General features: G+C 53.0%; 1 protein-coding gene across 4 annotated transcripts in view; it reads right to left on the bottom strand.

Moving 5' to 3' along the window:
- Window positions 1–16796, bottom strand: part of TJP3 (tight junction protein 3) — a 30114-nt gene that overhangs the window by 6335 nt on the left and 6983 nt on the right. For 2 of the 4 annotated variants that reach the window (XM_074337583.1, XM_019744215.2), the window contains exons 2-14: window positions 10557–10613; window positions 10333–10442; window positions 9482–9584; window positions 8920–9271; window positions 8200–8303; window positions 6377–6536; window positions 5988–6096; window positions 3142–3200; window positions 2829–2895; window positions 2453–2612; window positions 1744–1852; window positions 1422–1659; window positions 605–816 (exon numbers count right to left, since the gene is read on the bottom strand). In XM_074337583.1, coding sequence (XP_074193684.1) covers window positions 605–816; window positions 1422–1659; window positions 1744–1852; window positions 2453–2612; window positions 2829–2895; window positions 3142–3200; window positions 5988–6096; window positions 6377–6536; window positions 8200–8303; window positions 8920–9271; window positions 9482–9584; window positions 10333–10442; window positions 10557–10604 — 1831 coding nt within the window. In that variant the 5' untranslated portion in view covers window positions 10605–10613. Of the gene's footprint in view, window positions 1–604; window positions 817–1421; window positions 1660–1743; window positions 1853–2452; window positions 2613–2828; window positions 2896–3141; window positions 3201–5987; window positions 6097–6376; window positions 6537–8199; window positions 8304–8919; window positions 9272–9481; window positions 9585–10332; window positions 10443–10556; window positions 10614–15095; window positions 15242–15341; window positions 15555–16796 lie in introns of those variants that run through there. The other 2 variants (XM_019744216.2, XM_074337584.1) reach the window with 2 other exon arrangements.

The following is a 16796-nucleotide window of genomic DNA, read 5'->3' as shown; positions in this document are numbered from 1 at the left end:
TTGTTCCCACCTTTTGGCTGTTACAAATATGCTGCTGTGAACATACAGGGACACGTTTAGGTCTGAACACCTGTTCACAGCAGGCATGTATTTTTAAGAGCATCAGTTTACCTCAAGCAGACAGCCTCAAAGCAGCAGCACCCACTAACTGAGTAACCCCTATTGCTGTGCTGTCTAGTGCGGTAGCCGCTGGCCACGTGTGGCTCGTCTAAACCGAGATGTGCTGAGCCAAAACGCACACCAGATCTCTAAGACTTAGTACAAAAGAAAAGATTTGAAATAGCTCATTAATAATTTTTATATGAAAATTTTTTTATAGATTATTTCTTGAAATAATATTTTGGATATAGCATGTTAAAACTAAATTATTAAAATTATTTTCAACCATTTCTTCTTACAAATTGTATATATGTGGCTCATCTATTTCTATTGGAAATAGCAATTAGTTTTTAAGGAATGAAGCCCTTTCCAGTGCCCTAAAATAACCAAAAGTGCGTATTTTTGGTGGAAGGAGAGAGGTGAGCATTGTGGCTTCTGATGGCTGCACTACAATTTCCTAATACTCTTATTTGAGGCTCCGCGGCCCCTCCAGCCTGGGTCCCACCTTCTCGCAGCACCACGCGTTCATACGGCGGGTAGTGACCCTGCCTGGTCAGATCCGACAGGTCCTCACGGCTCCGATGAGTGGTCTTCTTGGCTCCCTGACGAAGACCCCGCAGCCGCCAGAACTCAGCCCGCCGGCTGGAGCCCGCTGAGGCGCCAGGCCCAGCCCCCACGGCCCGCTGGGCAGCCTCCAGACTGGCCAGCTGCTCCGCCCTGGGGAGAAGGGAGATTACTGAGTGCTGGGATCAGCACAATAACAGCCCCAAAGGCATCCCGTCCTCATCCCGGGACCTGTGGACATGTCACTTCACATGGTAAAGGGGCTTTGCAGGTGGGATTAAGTCGAGGCCCCTGAGATGGGGATGACCCTGGATTCCCCGGGGGGCCCAGTGTCATCACAGGGTCCTCATAAGAGGGAGGCAGGAGGCTCAGAGTCAGAGACATGGAAGAGGCTGCACTGCTGGCTGTGGCGATGGAGGAGGGGCCACGAGCCAGGGACGCGGTACCTCTAGAAGCCGGAAACAGTTCTCCCGGGGCCTCTGGAAGGACTGGCTCTGTCCACATCTGGGTTTAGCCCCAGAAGGTTCATTTTGGACTTCTGACCTCCAGAATATGAGAAAATAAATGTGTGTGGTGTGAAGCCACTAAGTTTGTGGTGACTTAAGGTGCCCCGGGAAACCCATACCAGTGCTGACTATAATGCCCCGAGCTTTTCACATGTCTTCTCGGGTTGAACCATCAACACTGTTAGGAAGTAACATTGCGGGGAAACTGATACTGAGGGGGGCGGCGAGGCTGAGGGTGGGGAGAGGTCCCACCTCCTCTGGTTGGGAATGATGCCGCGCTCCTGCTTCCGGAGGTCACGACCCATGCGCACCGCCAGCCAGTGGCCTTCACGGGCTTGGCTCTGCCCTGGGCCTGGGTACAGCGTGTCCAGAACATGGAAGACGTCGCCGCGGGTGAAGCCCAGGCCGTAGGGTGGGCTGGGCTCCAGCTCAAAGTGTGTGCGGATGTAGAAGGAGTCACCCACGCGGGACTGCACCATTTTCCGGAAGACTGTGGACAGGTGGAGGCTCCATGAGGCTGCTGGGAGTGAGCCTCAGCACCGGGCCACACACAGCCCACTCCCCCCACACTCACTGTCCTGCTTTCGCTGCGTCACCAGCTCCACGTCCTTGCCCAGTGGCAGCCCCAGGAGGACCTGCACAGCCTCCTCGCGAGTCAGGTTCCGGAAGGGCATGTTGTTCACCTGCAAGGAAGGGTGTGTGAGATGGACAAAGTTCCGGGCATGAGACCCCAGCTCTCCCTCTGGACGTCCCACCCCCAACTGCTGCCAGAGCTGCTGCCAAGGATCCCAGCAATTGGGGACAGCTTTCTGACTGGAGGACCAGCCCGGGCATCACAAACACATTAAGGTCCTGATCCAGAACCTGGGCCATGGGAACTGTGATCAGTACACGAATAACCAAGGCACAGTGGGTTGTCAGCATCAAGGCATGCAAATGGGGGTCACAGCAGTGACAAGATCATGACACTGGTGCGAATTTTGTCACACTCCAGAGTCAAGACGTAGTCACAGGGTTGTGACAAGGACAATGACATATAGACATGGACAGTGGGTCACAGACAACACTTGCTCTCAAGGTCATGACAAGGTCAACAATATACAGATACAGACAGTGGGTCACAGACACCTGCTCTCAGGGTCATGACAGGGACAACAATATATGGACACAGACAGTGGGTCACACCCACTCCCAGCGGACCCAGGGGAGAACTACACAAGCTGTAACAGACTGAGTGTCACCCAGCACGCCAACATGCCCACCAACAGACACCTCCGTGTCACCTGCAGAATCTGATCTCCCTCCTGGATGCCCTGTTCCTCAGCTGGGCTGCCCGCCTGTACCCCTGACACAAAGATGCCCACGTCATTGCCTCCGGCTAGCCGCAGCCCAATGCTGGTGGTGCTCTTACAGAAGCGGACAACCCGTGAGTCAGGGCTGTATCTGCAGGGGAGGTGGAGGCAGTTCAGGTCGGAGTGGGTGGAGAGGGGAATGGGTATCTTTGGGAGAGCCCCACCCTCTCTGGGCCTCAGGTTTCCAAACACCCCCATGGGACCTGTGGCTGTCCCATCAACAAACTGGTGCGGGAAGGAGGGAATATGGTGACTGGGAAGGGATGTGGGAGTCTCGAGTTGGTAGGATTTTTTCTGGGGCACATACCCACGGTCCTCCATGCTCTGACTGCTGGGTACCCTGTAGATGTCATAGCTGCTTTGCCTGGGGGTGTCTGAAAGGGAACAACTAGTCCATTTCCCAAGCACACTGGCTGGTCCAGCCTGCAAACCTTTGCTATAGAGTGTCCCTGTCCCATGAAATGCCGTCACCCAGCCCTCATTCCCTCCCAGGGAACCATCCCTGACTTTTTAGGACCAGTTCAACCTCTCCTACTCTGCCTGGCAAAATCTCACTAGCTGGAATCAGAACAATCGGAGGAGGGGTGCTCAGACTCGCCACCCACCCACCCTCTGCTCACCTGGTTCCGAGACAGTTCTGGAATCCACTGAACTTTCCCGCCGAAGCTGAGGGCTCTCCCTGCCAGGGGACAGGTTTGGGGTGAGATGGGGGGTGGATGTTGAGGTATGATTTTTAGAATTTTCATTTATCTGGACTCAGATTCAAATCTTGGTTCTGTCCTTCTGTAGCCGTGTGATCACAAGCTCATTGCTCTCCCCCTCCAAGCCTCAGTTTCCCCCTCTTCGCCCTGGGCGTGGCTGAGTCTAGTCAAGGCTTCAGTGAAGGCTAGGTCAAGATGAAGTAAATGAGCCTGGGACAAATAGTCATTTTATTGTTTGAATATTAGTGAAAAGTTTTAGAGATTGCTATGGACTGAATGTTTACGTCCCCTGCAAACTCATATGCAGAAGCCCTAACCCACAATGGAATAGTGTTAGGAGGTGGGGCCTTTGGGAGGTGACTCGATTTAGATGAGGTCACGAGGGTGGGGTCCCCTGATGGGCTTAGTGTCCTCATAAGGACACACCAGAGATCACTCTCTCCACCAGGTGAGGGCACAGCTAGAAGAGAGCCATCTGCATCTGCAGGCCAGGAAGAACCTGGCAGGGGACGCAGAGGACGGTCGGGCCAGAATGGGCAGAGAGGAAACTGGGAGTCCCTGGGAGACCCCCCCGCCACCTCCTCTGGGCCTCAGTTTCCCAAACAGAACCTCACCAGAACCTGACCATGCTGGCACCCTGATGTGGACTCCCAGCCTGCAGACTGTGAGAAATAATTGTGTGTCAGCTCCCCAGTCTGTGGTACTGTTATAGCAGCCAAAGCTAAGAGGTAAACAACATGAAGAAAAGAAAGCCCCCTGCAAAGCAGCCTGTGCTTTCAAATAAACGTGTAGGGAAATATGTACTTAAATCTAGATGGGCCATATGTTAGCGTTTCCGACATTCATCCTGTGAAACCCCAGTGCTGAGTGTGCGGGAGGTGGGGAAAGACATGGGAAAATACCATATTCCCCACCCCATGCCTCTTGGAACAGATAAGCAGAGTAAGGAATACGCATCAGAGAAACCCGGCAAGCTACTTGGATCCCTCTGTCCAGAGACCCTTCTTTATGCAAATGCAATGCCCAGTAAGATCGTGCAAAAGTCCCTCAAAACCCTTTGAGAAATGCCACCCTGTGTCATTCTACCATCTGGTTCATTCACCCCACATGATGCCAAATGCATTTTTCCCTGGTCTTTCAAATATACGCTCCAAGACATCCTTTTTCGTGGCTGTCTAGTATTCCCAAGCAAGGATATAGTGTAACGATCATAGTTATTAGTAGAAGAGAAACTCACTTAGTGAACATTCGCGATGGGCTAAGCACACGCATGCATCGTCTCCTTTTGTCTTTGTTAATTAGCACCCTAATGAGGCAACAGTGGACTAAGAGTTGGGGCCCTGGGTGGGCCCTCCTCTGGCCTCTGAGATGGCCCTCAGTGACCCCCACCTCCTGGTAGTTATGGCCCTCTGTAGTACCCCTTCCACGATGAACCAGGGTTGGCCTGTGTGACCAAAGGAATCCAGTGGGCCTGAAAGTTTGACACGTCTGAGATTAGATGGTGAAAAAGACTGTGGCTTCCATCTCAGATCACCCCTCACCTGCATGTGCTCTTAGATCATTCACTCTGGGGAGCCGTAAGGACAGGCCCACCTGCTGACGAGCTGAGTCCTCCTGCCAAAGCCAGGGGGGTGAGCTTGGAACGGGATTACCCACCCCCCAAAGCCTACAGCCCTAGACAATGTCCTGGCTGTGACCTTGACTGTGACTTCATGAGATTGCGAATCAGAACCACTCAGCTAAGCCGCCCCCTGATTCCTGACTCTCAGAAATGTTGGGGGATAATAAGTATTTACTGTTGTTTTGAGCTTCCAGATTTGGGTGTGATTTGTTACGCAGATATAGGTAATAGATACAACCCCCACACACACACTTCACAGGGTGCTGAAAGCTGAAGTGAGGTGCCCATCATCTAAATAAACCCCAAGTATTAAACGTTTATGTTTTTTAGGCACTGAATTGTGTCCCCTCAAAAATTTATCTGTTGAAGTCCTAACCTCCAGTATTTCAGAATGTGCTGGCGTTTGGAAATAGGGTTGTTGTAAATGTAATTAGTCAAGAAGAGGTCACACTGGGGCCCCTAACCCAACATGACTGGTGTCCTTATAAAACAGGAAGTTTGGGACACACAGACGCACACAGTGTGAAGACACATAGGGAAGAGACAGCCGGCTAGGAGCCAAGGAATGCCGGAGGCCACCGAAAGCTAGGAGAGAGGCATGGAACAGATTCTTCTCTGGAGCTTTCAGAGGGAGCACAGTCCTGCCACACATCCTGATTTGGAATTTCCGGCCTCCAAAACTGAGAGAATGAATTTCTGTTGTCCTAAGCCACCCAGTTTGTGGCACTTTGTTACAGCAGCCACAAGAGACCAATACAAGGTAGTTGCCCATTTTTCCCTTTTATAAACATCATTATAATGAACCAACATCTTCCAGTCCCCACATACATCCATGGCTATTTTGCCCCCAAGAGAAGTCCCTAAAAGGGCCTTGCTGAGTCAAAGGGTTTATGCATTTTGAAGTCTTCTATTAATAGGATGCATTATAAAATTCCATCCCTTCTGCTTTAAGTTGATCTATATCTGGTTCTCCCAGTACCCCAGAACTGAAAGCCACATACCGGGGTCAAGAAAGACTATGTGGATAGGGTTGGCCTCTTCCAGGCAGGCTGCCAGGACTGCACCCTCAAGCCTACCCCCAAGTAGAAAAGGTATGCCCATTTTCCCCTTCTGCTCAACCATTCTGGCCAACAGGGTTACATACGCAGGAGAGTTGGTGCGGCTGTCATCAGGACTCTGCTGCCTGTGCCGGGGTGGTGGTGGGACATGGGATGGTGGTGCCTGAGACAGCTCTGAGCCGAGGTCTGAGATGTCTGCAGGGGAGAGGGCATCCCATCAGCCATGGTTACACCTTCCAGATTGGACCCATTTCACAGAGAACATCAAGGCCCCTTTAAGCAAAGAGGCCTAGAACAGCTTCAGGCTCAGACAAGTAACTCTAGCCCTGACTTGCTATGTGGCCTCAAGCACATTTCTGTCCCTCTCTGAGCCTCTTAGGGACCGGCTCACCAATTCCTGCTTGGCCCTGCCTCGTACTCACCGCCTCCCTGCTCTCCACTCACCACCCCCCAGGGCCTGCCAGCCGCTCCTCACCCTCCAGGAGGGAGCTGTCGCTGTCGCTGACGGCCGGCGGGATGTTCACCAGGAACTGCCTGCGGTCCCTGAGCACGAGCAGAGTCAGCTTCCCTTCCGACTTCTCGATCAGCTGCCGCGTGTCGCTCAGCGACAGATCCTTGCTAGATACCCCGTTGATCTAAGAGACCAAGAAGAAAGAGAGGACGTGCGTTAATGAGAGATAGGGGATACTGGACAGTTTGGTTGGGGGCTAGAAACACAATCCCCAGGGGTTACTGAAAACAGACATTCCCAAGAGAAAATGATAGAACTGGATTCCTGCTAGGAGAGGAAACTACACTAAGAATTGACTTCCACAAGAATTCTAGAAATAGGCAATTTTCTAAGGAGGGAACACTAAGGGAAAATTAGAAACAGGCTGACTCGCACATCTCCTAGAAATTTCTCATGAGACACTAGGAACAAATACCATGTTTCCCCGAAAATAAGACCTAACCGGAAGACAAGCCCTAGCATGATTTTTCAGGATGACATCCCCTGAACATAAGCCCTAATGCGTCTTTTGGAGCAAAAATTCATATAAGACCCGGTCTTATTTTCGGGGAAACATGGTATTAGAAATGAGTCTAATTAGGCCGGCCCGGTGGCTCAGGCAGTTGGAGCTCTGTGCTCCTAACTCCGAAGGCTGCCGGTTCAACTCCCACATGGGCCACTGGGCTCTCAACCACAAGGTTGCCGGCTCAACTCTAGTCCCACAAGGGATGGTGGGCTCCGCCCCCTGCAACTCAGATTGAACACGGCACCTTGAGCTGAGCTGCCTCCCGGATGGCTCAGTTGGTTGGAGCGCGTCCTCTCAACCACAAGGTTGCGGGTTTGACTCCCATAAGGGATGGTGGGCTGTGCCCCCTGCAACTAGCAACGGCAACTGGACCTGGAGCTGAGCTGTGCCCTCCACAACACAGACTGAAAGGACAACAACTTGAAGCTGAATGGCACCCTCCACAACTAAGATTGAAAGGACAACAACTTGATTTGGAAAAAAAGGCCTGGAAGTACACACTGTTCCCCAATAAAGTCCTGTAAAAAAAAAAAAAAAAGAAAAGAAAAGAAATGAGTCTAATTGGAAGAGAGGGAGATTGGAAGAGAGGGAGAGATACTTAAAGATACTAGAAACAGACTCTAGAGGTGGATTAGAAACAATTCCTGGGAATAATTTACGTCATCTCCACTCACACCAGGAATCCCTTTTCCTTTCTAACATTCGCGCTCGGGAGTGTCTGTTTTCAGTAAACCTGGGGATTGTGAGTTCTAGTCCCTCACCAAACCATGTTTCTAGTGTCGGCCCGAAGCCACTAGAAACAGACAATTCCTCTGGGTCACTAGAAACAGATAACTCTGAGGAGACTCTAGAAGCAGTCAACTGGAGATGGTTTGGAAATCAAACACTAGGAATAACTAGAAACAGATTTTCCGCAGCGGAGTCTAGAAAGAAACCAGCTCTTAAGGCAGACCTGCTCCTCTAAACCTGGACTCCCATTAGCACCAACCACAACCACCTAGGGCAGGTCTGGGAATCAGAGCTGTAGCCAGCTGGCCGCGTGATTCTGACATTAGAAACAGACAACCCAAAGGGGATACTAGAAACCGACATTTGGCAGTAAATTAGCAGCAGATGGAGGGAAAAAGGGGAAAGCTATTTCCAAACTTTTGGGAATTGGCAACCATGCAGAAGACAAATGGTTCAGCACCAGCTCTGCTGACTTTGACCTATAACTTGATCACACTGACCTCCTTTGGCCTCAGTCTTCCTGTCCTGCCCCTGACAGGAAGTCTCAGCTCACCTGTAGGATGAGGTCTCCTTCCTGTAGCCCCCGGTTCCGGGCAGCGAGGCCTGAATCTGTGATGTGCTTGATGAAGATCTGACTGCCCAGTTTGACCCCGAACTCTGCGGGAAGATGAGTGAAACTGAGGCAGGGCCTGGGGTCTGGGCTGCCAGATCCTCTTGGAGTTTAGCCTTCTCACCTGCCCTTGCCCCTGCTGCTATCAGAGTCACTGCCCCACAGAGAGAGGGAGGGGTCAGGCTTGGCTCCCTCCCAGTCACACTGACAGCCTGATAGGACACACACTGTCACCAAGGGATTCTGATGTCAGTGCATGGAGGCTCCAGGGAGAACCGTTTCCGGCCTGTTCCAGCTTCTAGAGGCACCGCGTCCCTGGTTTGTGGCCCCTCCTCCATCGTCAGAGCCAGCAGCGCAGCCTCTTCCACGTCTCTGACTCTGAGCCTCCTCCTTCCTTCTTATGAGGACTCGGTGATGACACTGGGCCCCCGGGGGAATCCAGGGTCGTCCCCATCTCATTTCTTTAACTTAATCCACCTGCAAAGTCCCCTTTGCCACATGATCTGACATGTCCACAGGTCCTGGGACTAGGATGGGGACGTCTTTGGGGCCATTATCCTGCCGACCACACACCATATGGGACCACATGTCAGGGCATCCACCACTGCCCCTTTGTGGGGACCCCAAGTCCCGCGGCCACCACACGCCCGCTGGCGGCCTCACCTTCACTCTCCCTCCTCCGTACCAGCACCGACTTAGTTGGCCTCATGTGCACGTCCTGCTGTGGCAGCCGCTTGAAGCCGGACACCAGGGCCAGCCCGTTGGCCTGGGAGCTGCCACCCGGGCTCCTGCGCCCATGGCTGCTGGCCCAGCTCCGGCGGCCTGCCCTAGGCCGGTGAGAGCGCTCGCTCAAGGAGTGGCCGGAGCCACTGGATGTGTCACCCTCATAGCCCCGGCCGTGGTCAGCCTCCTCGAGCCTCCAGGGCCCATCCTCCTCATCTGAGTCTTGGTGTCCTGGGCCATGGGGGCTGGCCTTGGTGGCAGGCAGCTGGATTTTTCGGGGACGTTTCACTGTCTGTTGGGGGATGGAGGGGCGACCAGCTCAAGGTTCTCTCCCATCCACTGGGTGGCCCTGGGGGACCCCAGTCCCTCCGGTGGCCTAACTGTCCAAGCTGTGACATGGGAACAAGAACCCTCTTGCTTGCACTCATACCACTTGTGGGCCGCAGGACCAGTGGGTCTCAGCCGGGGGCAGAAGTTGCCCTCCCACCCAGCCCCCACTCACAATGTTGGCCATCTTGGCGCAGGTCTTCAGGATCTGAATGGCGAAGGTGGAATTGACGTTCTCCATGGACACCCCATTCACCATGACGATCTGGTCCCCTGTCCTGAGGCAGGAGGCCAGGTCTCAGGGAGGCCTTGACCGGGAGCCCCTCTCTTCAGGCCTGCCGTGAGGACCGCTGGCACCTCCCCAGCACCCACCTTCGGGACAGGCACCCCCTGGTCTAATTCACTGGTGACCCCAGGCTCATGAAGACATTTATCCTTCTGGGCCTCAGTTTCCTCATCTGCAAAATGAGGCTGCTCGTAGGACCCACTATAATAACATAATGCAACATAGAAGGGAAGCTGTGATTACAACTGGCGTGTCTATACCTCCTACTTTTTTCTCTCAGCTCCACCCCTTCACGCTTTTCTCCCCCTCTCTCTCCCCATCCATGTTTCATACTCTTTCTCTCTCTGAAACTGGTCCTCTATCCTGGGCTAAGCCATATTCCCCATCAGCCACTTGAATCCTGGAACCACTTTTCCACATATCTCCCAGGAGCCTCCCCACCACCCCTCATGGACTCAGAACACTGGTCCTCCTTCCCTCTGGCCAAAAAGAGGTTTCCAGGACTTTTCAGTCCAGGAGTGCCCTGGGGTCACTAGGATCCCGGAACTGCAGCCAGGACCAGGAAGTGCCTCAGGGAGAGTGAGGGCCAAATCGCTGACTCTCCTGCTGCCAGCTCCAAGGCTTGTGTTGACAGAGTGGGAGGCGCCAGGCACTTTTCAGCCTCCTAGCTTTGGCCCACACAGATCCCTCCTCTTGACGTGCCCTCCCTGTTTCCGAACCATGGCTGCCTTGATACTCACTGCAACCTGCCCTCAGCCGGCCCTCCAGGCACCACATCAGACACAACCACAGAACCGCTGGGCCGGTCTCGGCCGCCAGAGATTGCAATGCCGAAGCCCCGACGGGGGTCCTGAAGGGGGATCAGAGACAGGATGAACTTTTGCTTCCCTCCGGGATGCAGGTTCTCCCATGGGACCAAACTGCCATTCCTTTCGGCACCCACTCAGAAGGTGGGGGGCCTCACCTTGCAGAGGGTGGCTGTGTGCTGTTCCCAGATGGTCAGCTCCTCCATGTCCAACACCTAGCAGGAGGGGAACAGGAAAGGTGGGTGTGAGATCACGGCACATCCATCGGAGAATTTGGGCATCCCCATCCCTGGTGGGGAACCCCATTCTGATACTCTCATGGTTTAAGTCTGTGGGCAAGTTGCTGCCACTCTTGAGACCTCAGTGTTTTCATCTGCAAAATGGATTTAAGTCTGGTTTTCAACTGGAAATGATTCTTCTCTTCAAAGAATATTCAGCAATGTCTGGAGACATTAGTGGTTGTCACAACTGGGGATACTCCTGGCATAGAATATATGACGACCAAGGATGCTGCTCAACACCCCTGTAGAGCCCAGGATGGCCCCCCCATGGAGAATGGTCCAGCCTCAAATGTTGATAGCGCCAAAGCTGAGAAACCCCCGGTTAAGTGAATCAAATTATATTGGGAGTAGAGTAAAGGTGAGGTCTTGGTTCCTTTCCCTCTGGAAGGTCTGGCTCAGTCCCTGGTGGGGGTGAAGGGTGTCTAACCAGGCATGCCAGGCAGAGGGAGCTCACTCTGCTCCAGCCACAGGGGCCTCTTTGTGGTTCTTCCAACAACTCCAGGCACGGTCCTGTCCCAGAGCCATTGCACATGCTGTTCCCACCACCTAGAGCTGTCTTCTTACAAATGTCCACCTCACTCCTTCCCTCATCTCCTTGAGATCTCAGCTTAAATGTCACCTCCTTGGTGAGGCCTCCCAACTACTCTGTTTAGAACTGTAACTCCTACTGCCCCACAAAAGATGACGTTCTATGCCTTTCCCTGATACACTATCCTATTTCATAGAACTTGTAACTCCTTGACAGGCCCTAGATTTATTTTTATCTGTTCACTGTCCCATCTCCCCGTCTAGAGAATATCAGCTCCAGAGAGCAGAGATTTTTGTCTTGTTCACAGTGAAGTCCTGAATGCCTGGATCACAGCAGAAATTCAATAGCTATTTACTGAATGAAGGAATGAATGAATGAAGTGCTTCCTTTGTGCCTGGCACTTTACCATCTCATTTAATCCACTCATTGAAGGGAGCATTCTATTATCCTATATTACAGATGGGGAAACCGAGTCACAGAGAGGTTAAAATCACATGCCAAGGGGTGGGCCCTGTGTCTCAGGCGGTTAGAGCTCCGTGCTCCTAACTCCGAAGGCTGCCGGTTCGATCTCCACATGGGCCAGTGGGCTCTCAACCACAAGGTTGCCAGTTCAATTCCTCGAGTCCTGAAAGGGATGGTGGGCTCCGCCCCCTGCAACTAAGATTGAACACGGCACCTTGAGCTGAGCTGCCTCCCGGATGGCTCAGTTGGTTGGAGCGCATCCACTCAACCACAAGGTTGCGGGTTTGACTCCCATAAGGGATGGTGGGCTGTGCCCCCTGCAACTAGCAATGGCAACTGGACCTGGAGCTGAGCTGTGCCCTCCACAACACAGACTGAAAGGACAACAACTTGAAGCTGAATGGCACCCTCCACAATTAAGATTGAAAGGACAACAACTTGACTTGGAAAAAAGTCCTGGAAGTGCACACTGTTCCCCAATAAAGCCCTGTTCCCCTTCCCCAATAAAATCTTAAATAAAAAAAAAAAATCACATGCCAAGACAACAGAGCTAAGGGAGGGTGGGGATGCGGGGTATGGATTCTGTTATTTTCATGCATATGCTATAGATGAGAACACGGATCTAGGAGTGCGAGGCCCCAGACCAGGACACCCTGGGAGAAGGAGGGTCATGGAGTCCACCCGGAAGCAAGCCTCCACACATCCCTTACGTTCTGCTAGGCTGGCCTGCTCCCTGGGGCCTTGTAAAAATGGCTCCTCTCCCCAGCCTGTTTCCCCAGATTGGCAAAGAGCAGTAGGGATGATCTTCTTGGCCTAAGACCCCTTCACGGGCACATTCCAGTGCCTTTTCTTATAGGTTCCCAGGAGATCAGTCTTCCAGGCTCCCAGGTGGGGGAGGGGGGGGAGGAGAGAGAAACAAAGACTAGGGCAGGGCCAGGGCAGTGCCTCACTCTGGCCCTGCAGTTAGCAGGGAGCAGGTCAGTGCTCACAACAAGGCTCAAACCCCATTTTGCCCTTTGCTAGCTGTACTGCTGGCTCTCCCAGCCTCAGCTTCCTTATCTGCAAAATGGGTACCCCCACCCCTGCCTCCATCACGCAGGGCTGAGGTGTGGGAATAGGGCATGGAGTCAGAGTGAGCCTCGGGCCTCATGAAGTGGCAGGTGTTGTGAGAAGTCATAATAATGGCCTTTCTCTGCATCGTTTTAATGAGCAATACTATTCAGTGCTGGGTGCCAGCGAGTGCCGTCAGTGTACCATTCATTTCATCCTGAGTGACCTTAGAAAGTGGTATCGCTATTCTTCCTACCTGACAAGGAAGGAAAGGGAGGCCCAGAGTTCAGCAACGTGCCTGAGGTCACAGAGAACAGCAGTAACCTGGGCAGCCTGTCCCACACCCTAGCTCTTAACTCCTGGGACACAGCATCCTTCTTTTTTTTAATTCTGAACTTGTTTTTCAAAACAGAATCTTTTTACTTTTTTTTTTTTAAACAACACCCATTTATTATCTCCCAGTTTCCTTGTGTCAGAGGTCTAGGCATGGCTTAGCTGGATTCTCTGCTCAGGGTCTCACGGGCTAAAACCAAGGATCTTTTGGGGCTGAGGTCTCATCTGAGGCTCAGGTCCCGTCTAAGCTCACATGGTTGTTGACAGAATTCATGTCCTGTGGCTGTGGAACTCATGGTGACAAACTTCTGAGAGAGTCTCTGTTGCTTCGAGTCCCCGATCTTTTTCCATGTTTTGATTTTATACTTCGCGTTGTTAAATGTCCCCCCAGAATTTTGATTTCTTGGCCTTACTATAAGAAACAGCCCCCAGGGAACAAGAGCCCCCAGAGAAATAGGTGCACGTGACCCAGGCCTGTCCCAGGTTGTGTAGGTTCACTTTCAAGGATACTGGAGGCCTTCAGGGCTCCCCCACAGCCCTGGAGTCAAACCCAGCCCCCCAGCCCACCTCAGCTCAGTTCACCTCCAAAACCTTTGCCCTGTCTATCCCTTATGCCTGGGACACACTCCCAGGATTGGTCCCTGCCACTTGAGTCTCAGATCAAATGCCACCTCCTCAGGGGGCCTTCCTGGTCAGCAGATCTTCCCTGATACCCTTTCACTCCTCCCTGTTTTATTTATTATGTTTTAATCACAGCATCCCAAAACACCTTAAATTATCCTGTTCAATCATCAGTTTGAGAGTGTCTGATCTTTCCTCCTGGGCTGTCTCTCTGGGTACTCTGGTCATGGCCATCCACAGCACCTGGGCCCTACTTTCCAGGCCTTTGCACATGCTGTGCTACCTGGCAAACTCCTATTCATCCTTCACAGCCCAAGTGCCACTGTCTCTTCCTCCAGAAAATGAGTCCTCAATGCCCCCATACATACATCCCTGATTATTGGAACTTGGGATGTCCCAATCGACCTGTCTCCCCTACACCCCTCCAGTCTGGGGACTCTTGGTGGGCAGAAATGGGGACCCTGGGACCCCAGCCTTGTCCCCATAAGTCCAGGCACTGGAGAGTTTGAGGAATGGGTGAATGGTGGAATAAAACGCATGTTCTGCCAGGAACCCAACCAGGTGTGTCCAGAGTTCTTAGCCCCCTCAGCCCCGCCCCCGCCAAGGTGAGCTCCCAGGGGGCGGGGCCGGGTCATTGGCCCCGCCCCCTGCCACACGCTGTATGCAAACACTGGAGAGGAGTCCAGAGGGACAGGTTGTACCCAGTCAAACAGCCCCAGGCACGTGGCTCCCAGGTTGTGGTCCTGTCTCCACATTCCCGCCCCTATCTCCGGAAACAATGGCGGGGTGGAGGCTGGTAGCACAAATACTCGAGTTGGGGAAGGGATTCTGGCAGCTGTTCCTGAAGCCTGGAAGAAGGTGGCGGGAACCTGAACAGCCCGGCCCTAAAGTCTTGGGCAGTGTAGCCTGGTGTGAGTCACGTATACCCTACGGCCTCAGTTTACCCCTCCAGGCCCGATCTGAAACCCAGAAACCCAGTTACAGTGCGTGTGAGTCAGTTCAAACTCCACCTCAGAGGATGAAGTCCCCCCAAATAAAGACACTGGGATCCCGTCACCCCAACCCGGCCAATTTATTCGAGTGTAAAAGGGGCTCTCGAACCCTATCTCTGCCGGGTCACGCAAGTTAAGGGCTCTATATACAGTGGACACCCAATAAATTGTGGTTTCCTTTCCAGCAGCCTCGCAGCGTTTACCAAAGCCACCCAGCCCACACATGAAGTCACTGCCAACAGTTTCACCATTAATGCTCAAGTTTAACTGGGCCGAATAGCCCTGGAAACCAGCTGTAAACATTTTACTGAGCACCTACTACATGCCAGGCGCTTAAAACACATTTTCCTCTTAGAATCTTCCCTCCACCCTTCTTTAAAATGAAGATCACCCATTTTATTGATGAGGTACGGAGAGGAATTGGCTTACTGGCCCGAAGTTACACAGAAAAGTCGGGATTTGAACCCAGGTCAACCGGGTAAAGGAGGCAGCTTTTGGGGCCAAGAGGCGCGGACGCGTGTCGCAGTACAGCTTCAGGATAGCCACCGGGTTCCTCTGGGCCTCAGTTTCCCCATCTGTTATATGGGCAAAGAGCGATCAGGGGTCCTGGGTCCAGGTCCCAGCCCCACCCCAGCTCGATTCCCTCCCCCTTCCGCCTTCGGCGGGTTTACTCGCCTGGAATCTCACCGCCATGGTCCACCCGGGTGCTCCCCAGCGCCCCTACTCAGGGGGACCTGGAAACAGTCAATCGGTCCCCACCCTGGGGTGAGGGAGGAGGCTGGGAGGGTCGCGGCTGAGTGAGCGCCCGGCTCTCGTCCTCCTCCCTCCCGCTCCTCCGCTCCGGGCTGCACCTGCTGGCCTTCCTCCTCCGCGTCCCCTATCGGCCCCGCCCTCGCCCCGACACGCCTTCGGGACGCGGTAGAGGCCGTCTTCGCCCCCAACATCACAAAATCCAGGCCCTGGGTGTGAACTCCGAAACGGGTTTTCCATCTAGCCGAGCACTAGCCAGCGGCCGAGGCTGGAGACTGGCCAGGCAAGGCTGCAAGAAAGACCCGGCAGGAATAGAGGCCGCTTTCGGAACGGAGCTGCGATTCGGCAGATATTCTACCCGTGAAACGAGCACATTTTGAGGTTCAGTTGGGAGACCTAACAGATCAGAAGTTAGTTGAGAGCCAGAGACCTCTGGAGCATAGGTTGTTCTCCAGTCACCCCATGTCCGGAGGGTTTATCCCATTTCACATAGGAGAAACTGAGGCCCAGGGAGGCCATCAGCATGGACTTTCAGAACATGCACAGCTGTCTGGGGCCTGGCTCTGACTTCACACCCAGCGCTGGGCTGGGCCTCCAACAGAGGAGGGCAGGGCAAGAGGAAATTCCTCAGGTTCCTGGGAGTAAAGGTCAGGCTTCCTTGTCATCACCCAGCCTTGCCTCAACCTCAGAAGCCCAGGTTCCTAAGGTAAGACCTAGGAAAGACACACCAGGGCAGGAAACCCTCTACCTGGGGGTGAGTGAGGAAATCACCTGGATGGGTGGAGCTGACAGTGGCTCCATCCACATTCCTTTCAGAGAGAGAGAGAGAGAGAGAGAGAGAGAGAAAGGAAAGAAGGAAGGAAGGAAGGAAAGAAAGAAAGAAAGAAAGAAAGAAAGAAAGAAAGAAAGAAAGAAAGAAAGAAAGAAAGAAAGAAAGAGAAAACAAAAGCTCCCTAACACCCAGCTGTTTTTGTGCTCCACCTCACCACAAGGCTGAAGTGGCAGATGTGGACATAGACACCCCTTCCCAGTCTCATCCAGTCAAGACTATGCAGAGAGAAACCCCAGGCTGTGGGAAGAATGGAGGCAGAGAGGAAACTGGGAGATCAGGGAAGGCTTCCTGGAAGAGGAGGCATTGCAGCATTGCAGCTGGGGTTTTGAAGGTTGGATAAGAATTTGACAAATGAAAAAGACAATATAATCAAAGTCTTTGAGGCCCCCAAAGCTGACTTCTCACTCCTTCCCAAAACACTAATCTGGAGACCCCAGTCAGCCAGAATTGGCCCCTCAAGGGTCCCCAAAGGCCACCAAGGCAATAAACCTTTGCAAGAGCCTCTTCTAAGGACCTACTTGGAACCTCAGGGCTGGAGAGGACAGCTC

Source organism: Rhinolophus sinicus, linkage group LG07, assembly GCF_036562045.2.
Source record: "Rhinolophus sinicus isolate RSC01 linkage group LG07, ASM3656204v1, whole genome shotgun sequence".
NCBI classification, from domain to species: domain Eukaryota; kingdom Metazoa; phylum Chordata; class Mammalia; order Chiroptera; family Rhinolophidae; genus Rhinolophus; species Rhinolophus sinicus.
The sequence above is the reverse complement of the archived record's forward strand: the minus strand, read 5'-3'. Positions and strand labels throughout refer to the sequence as shown.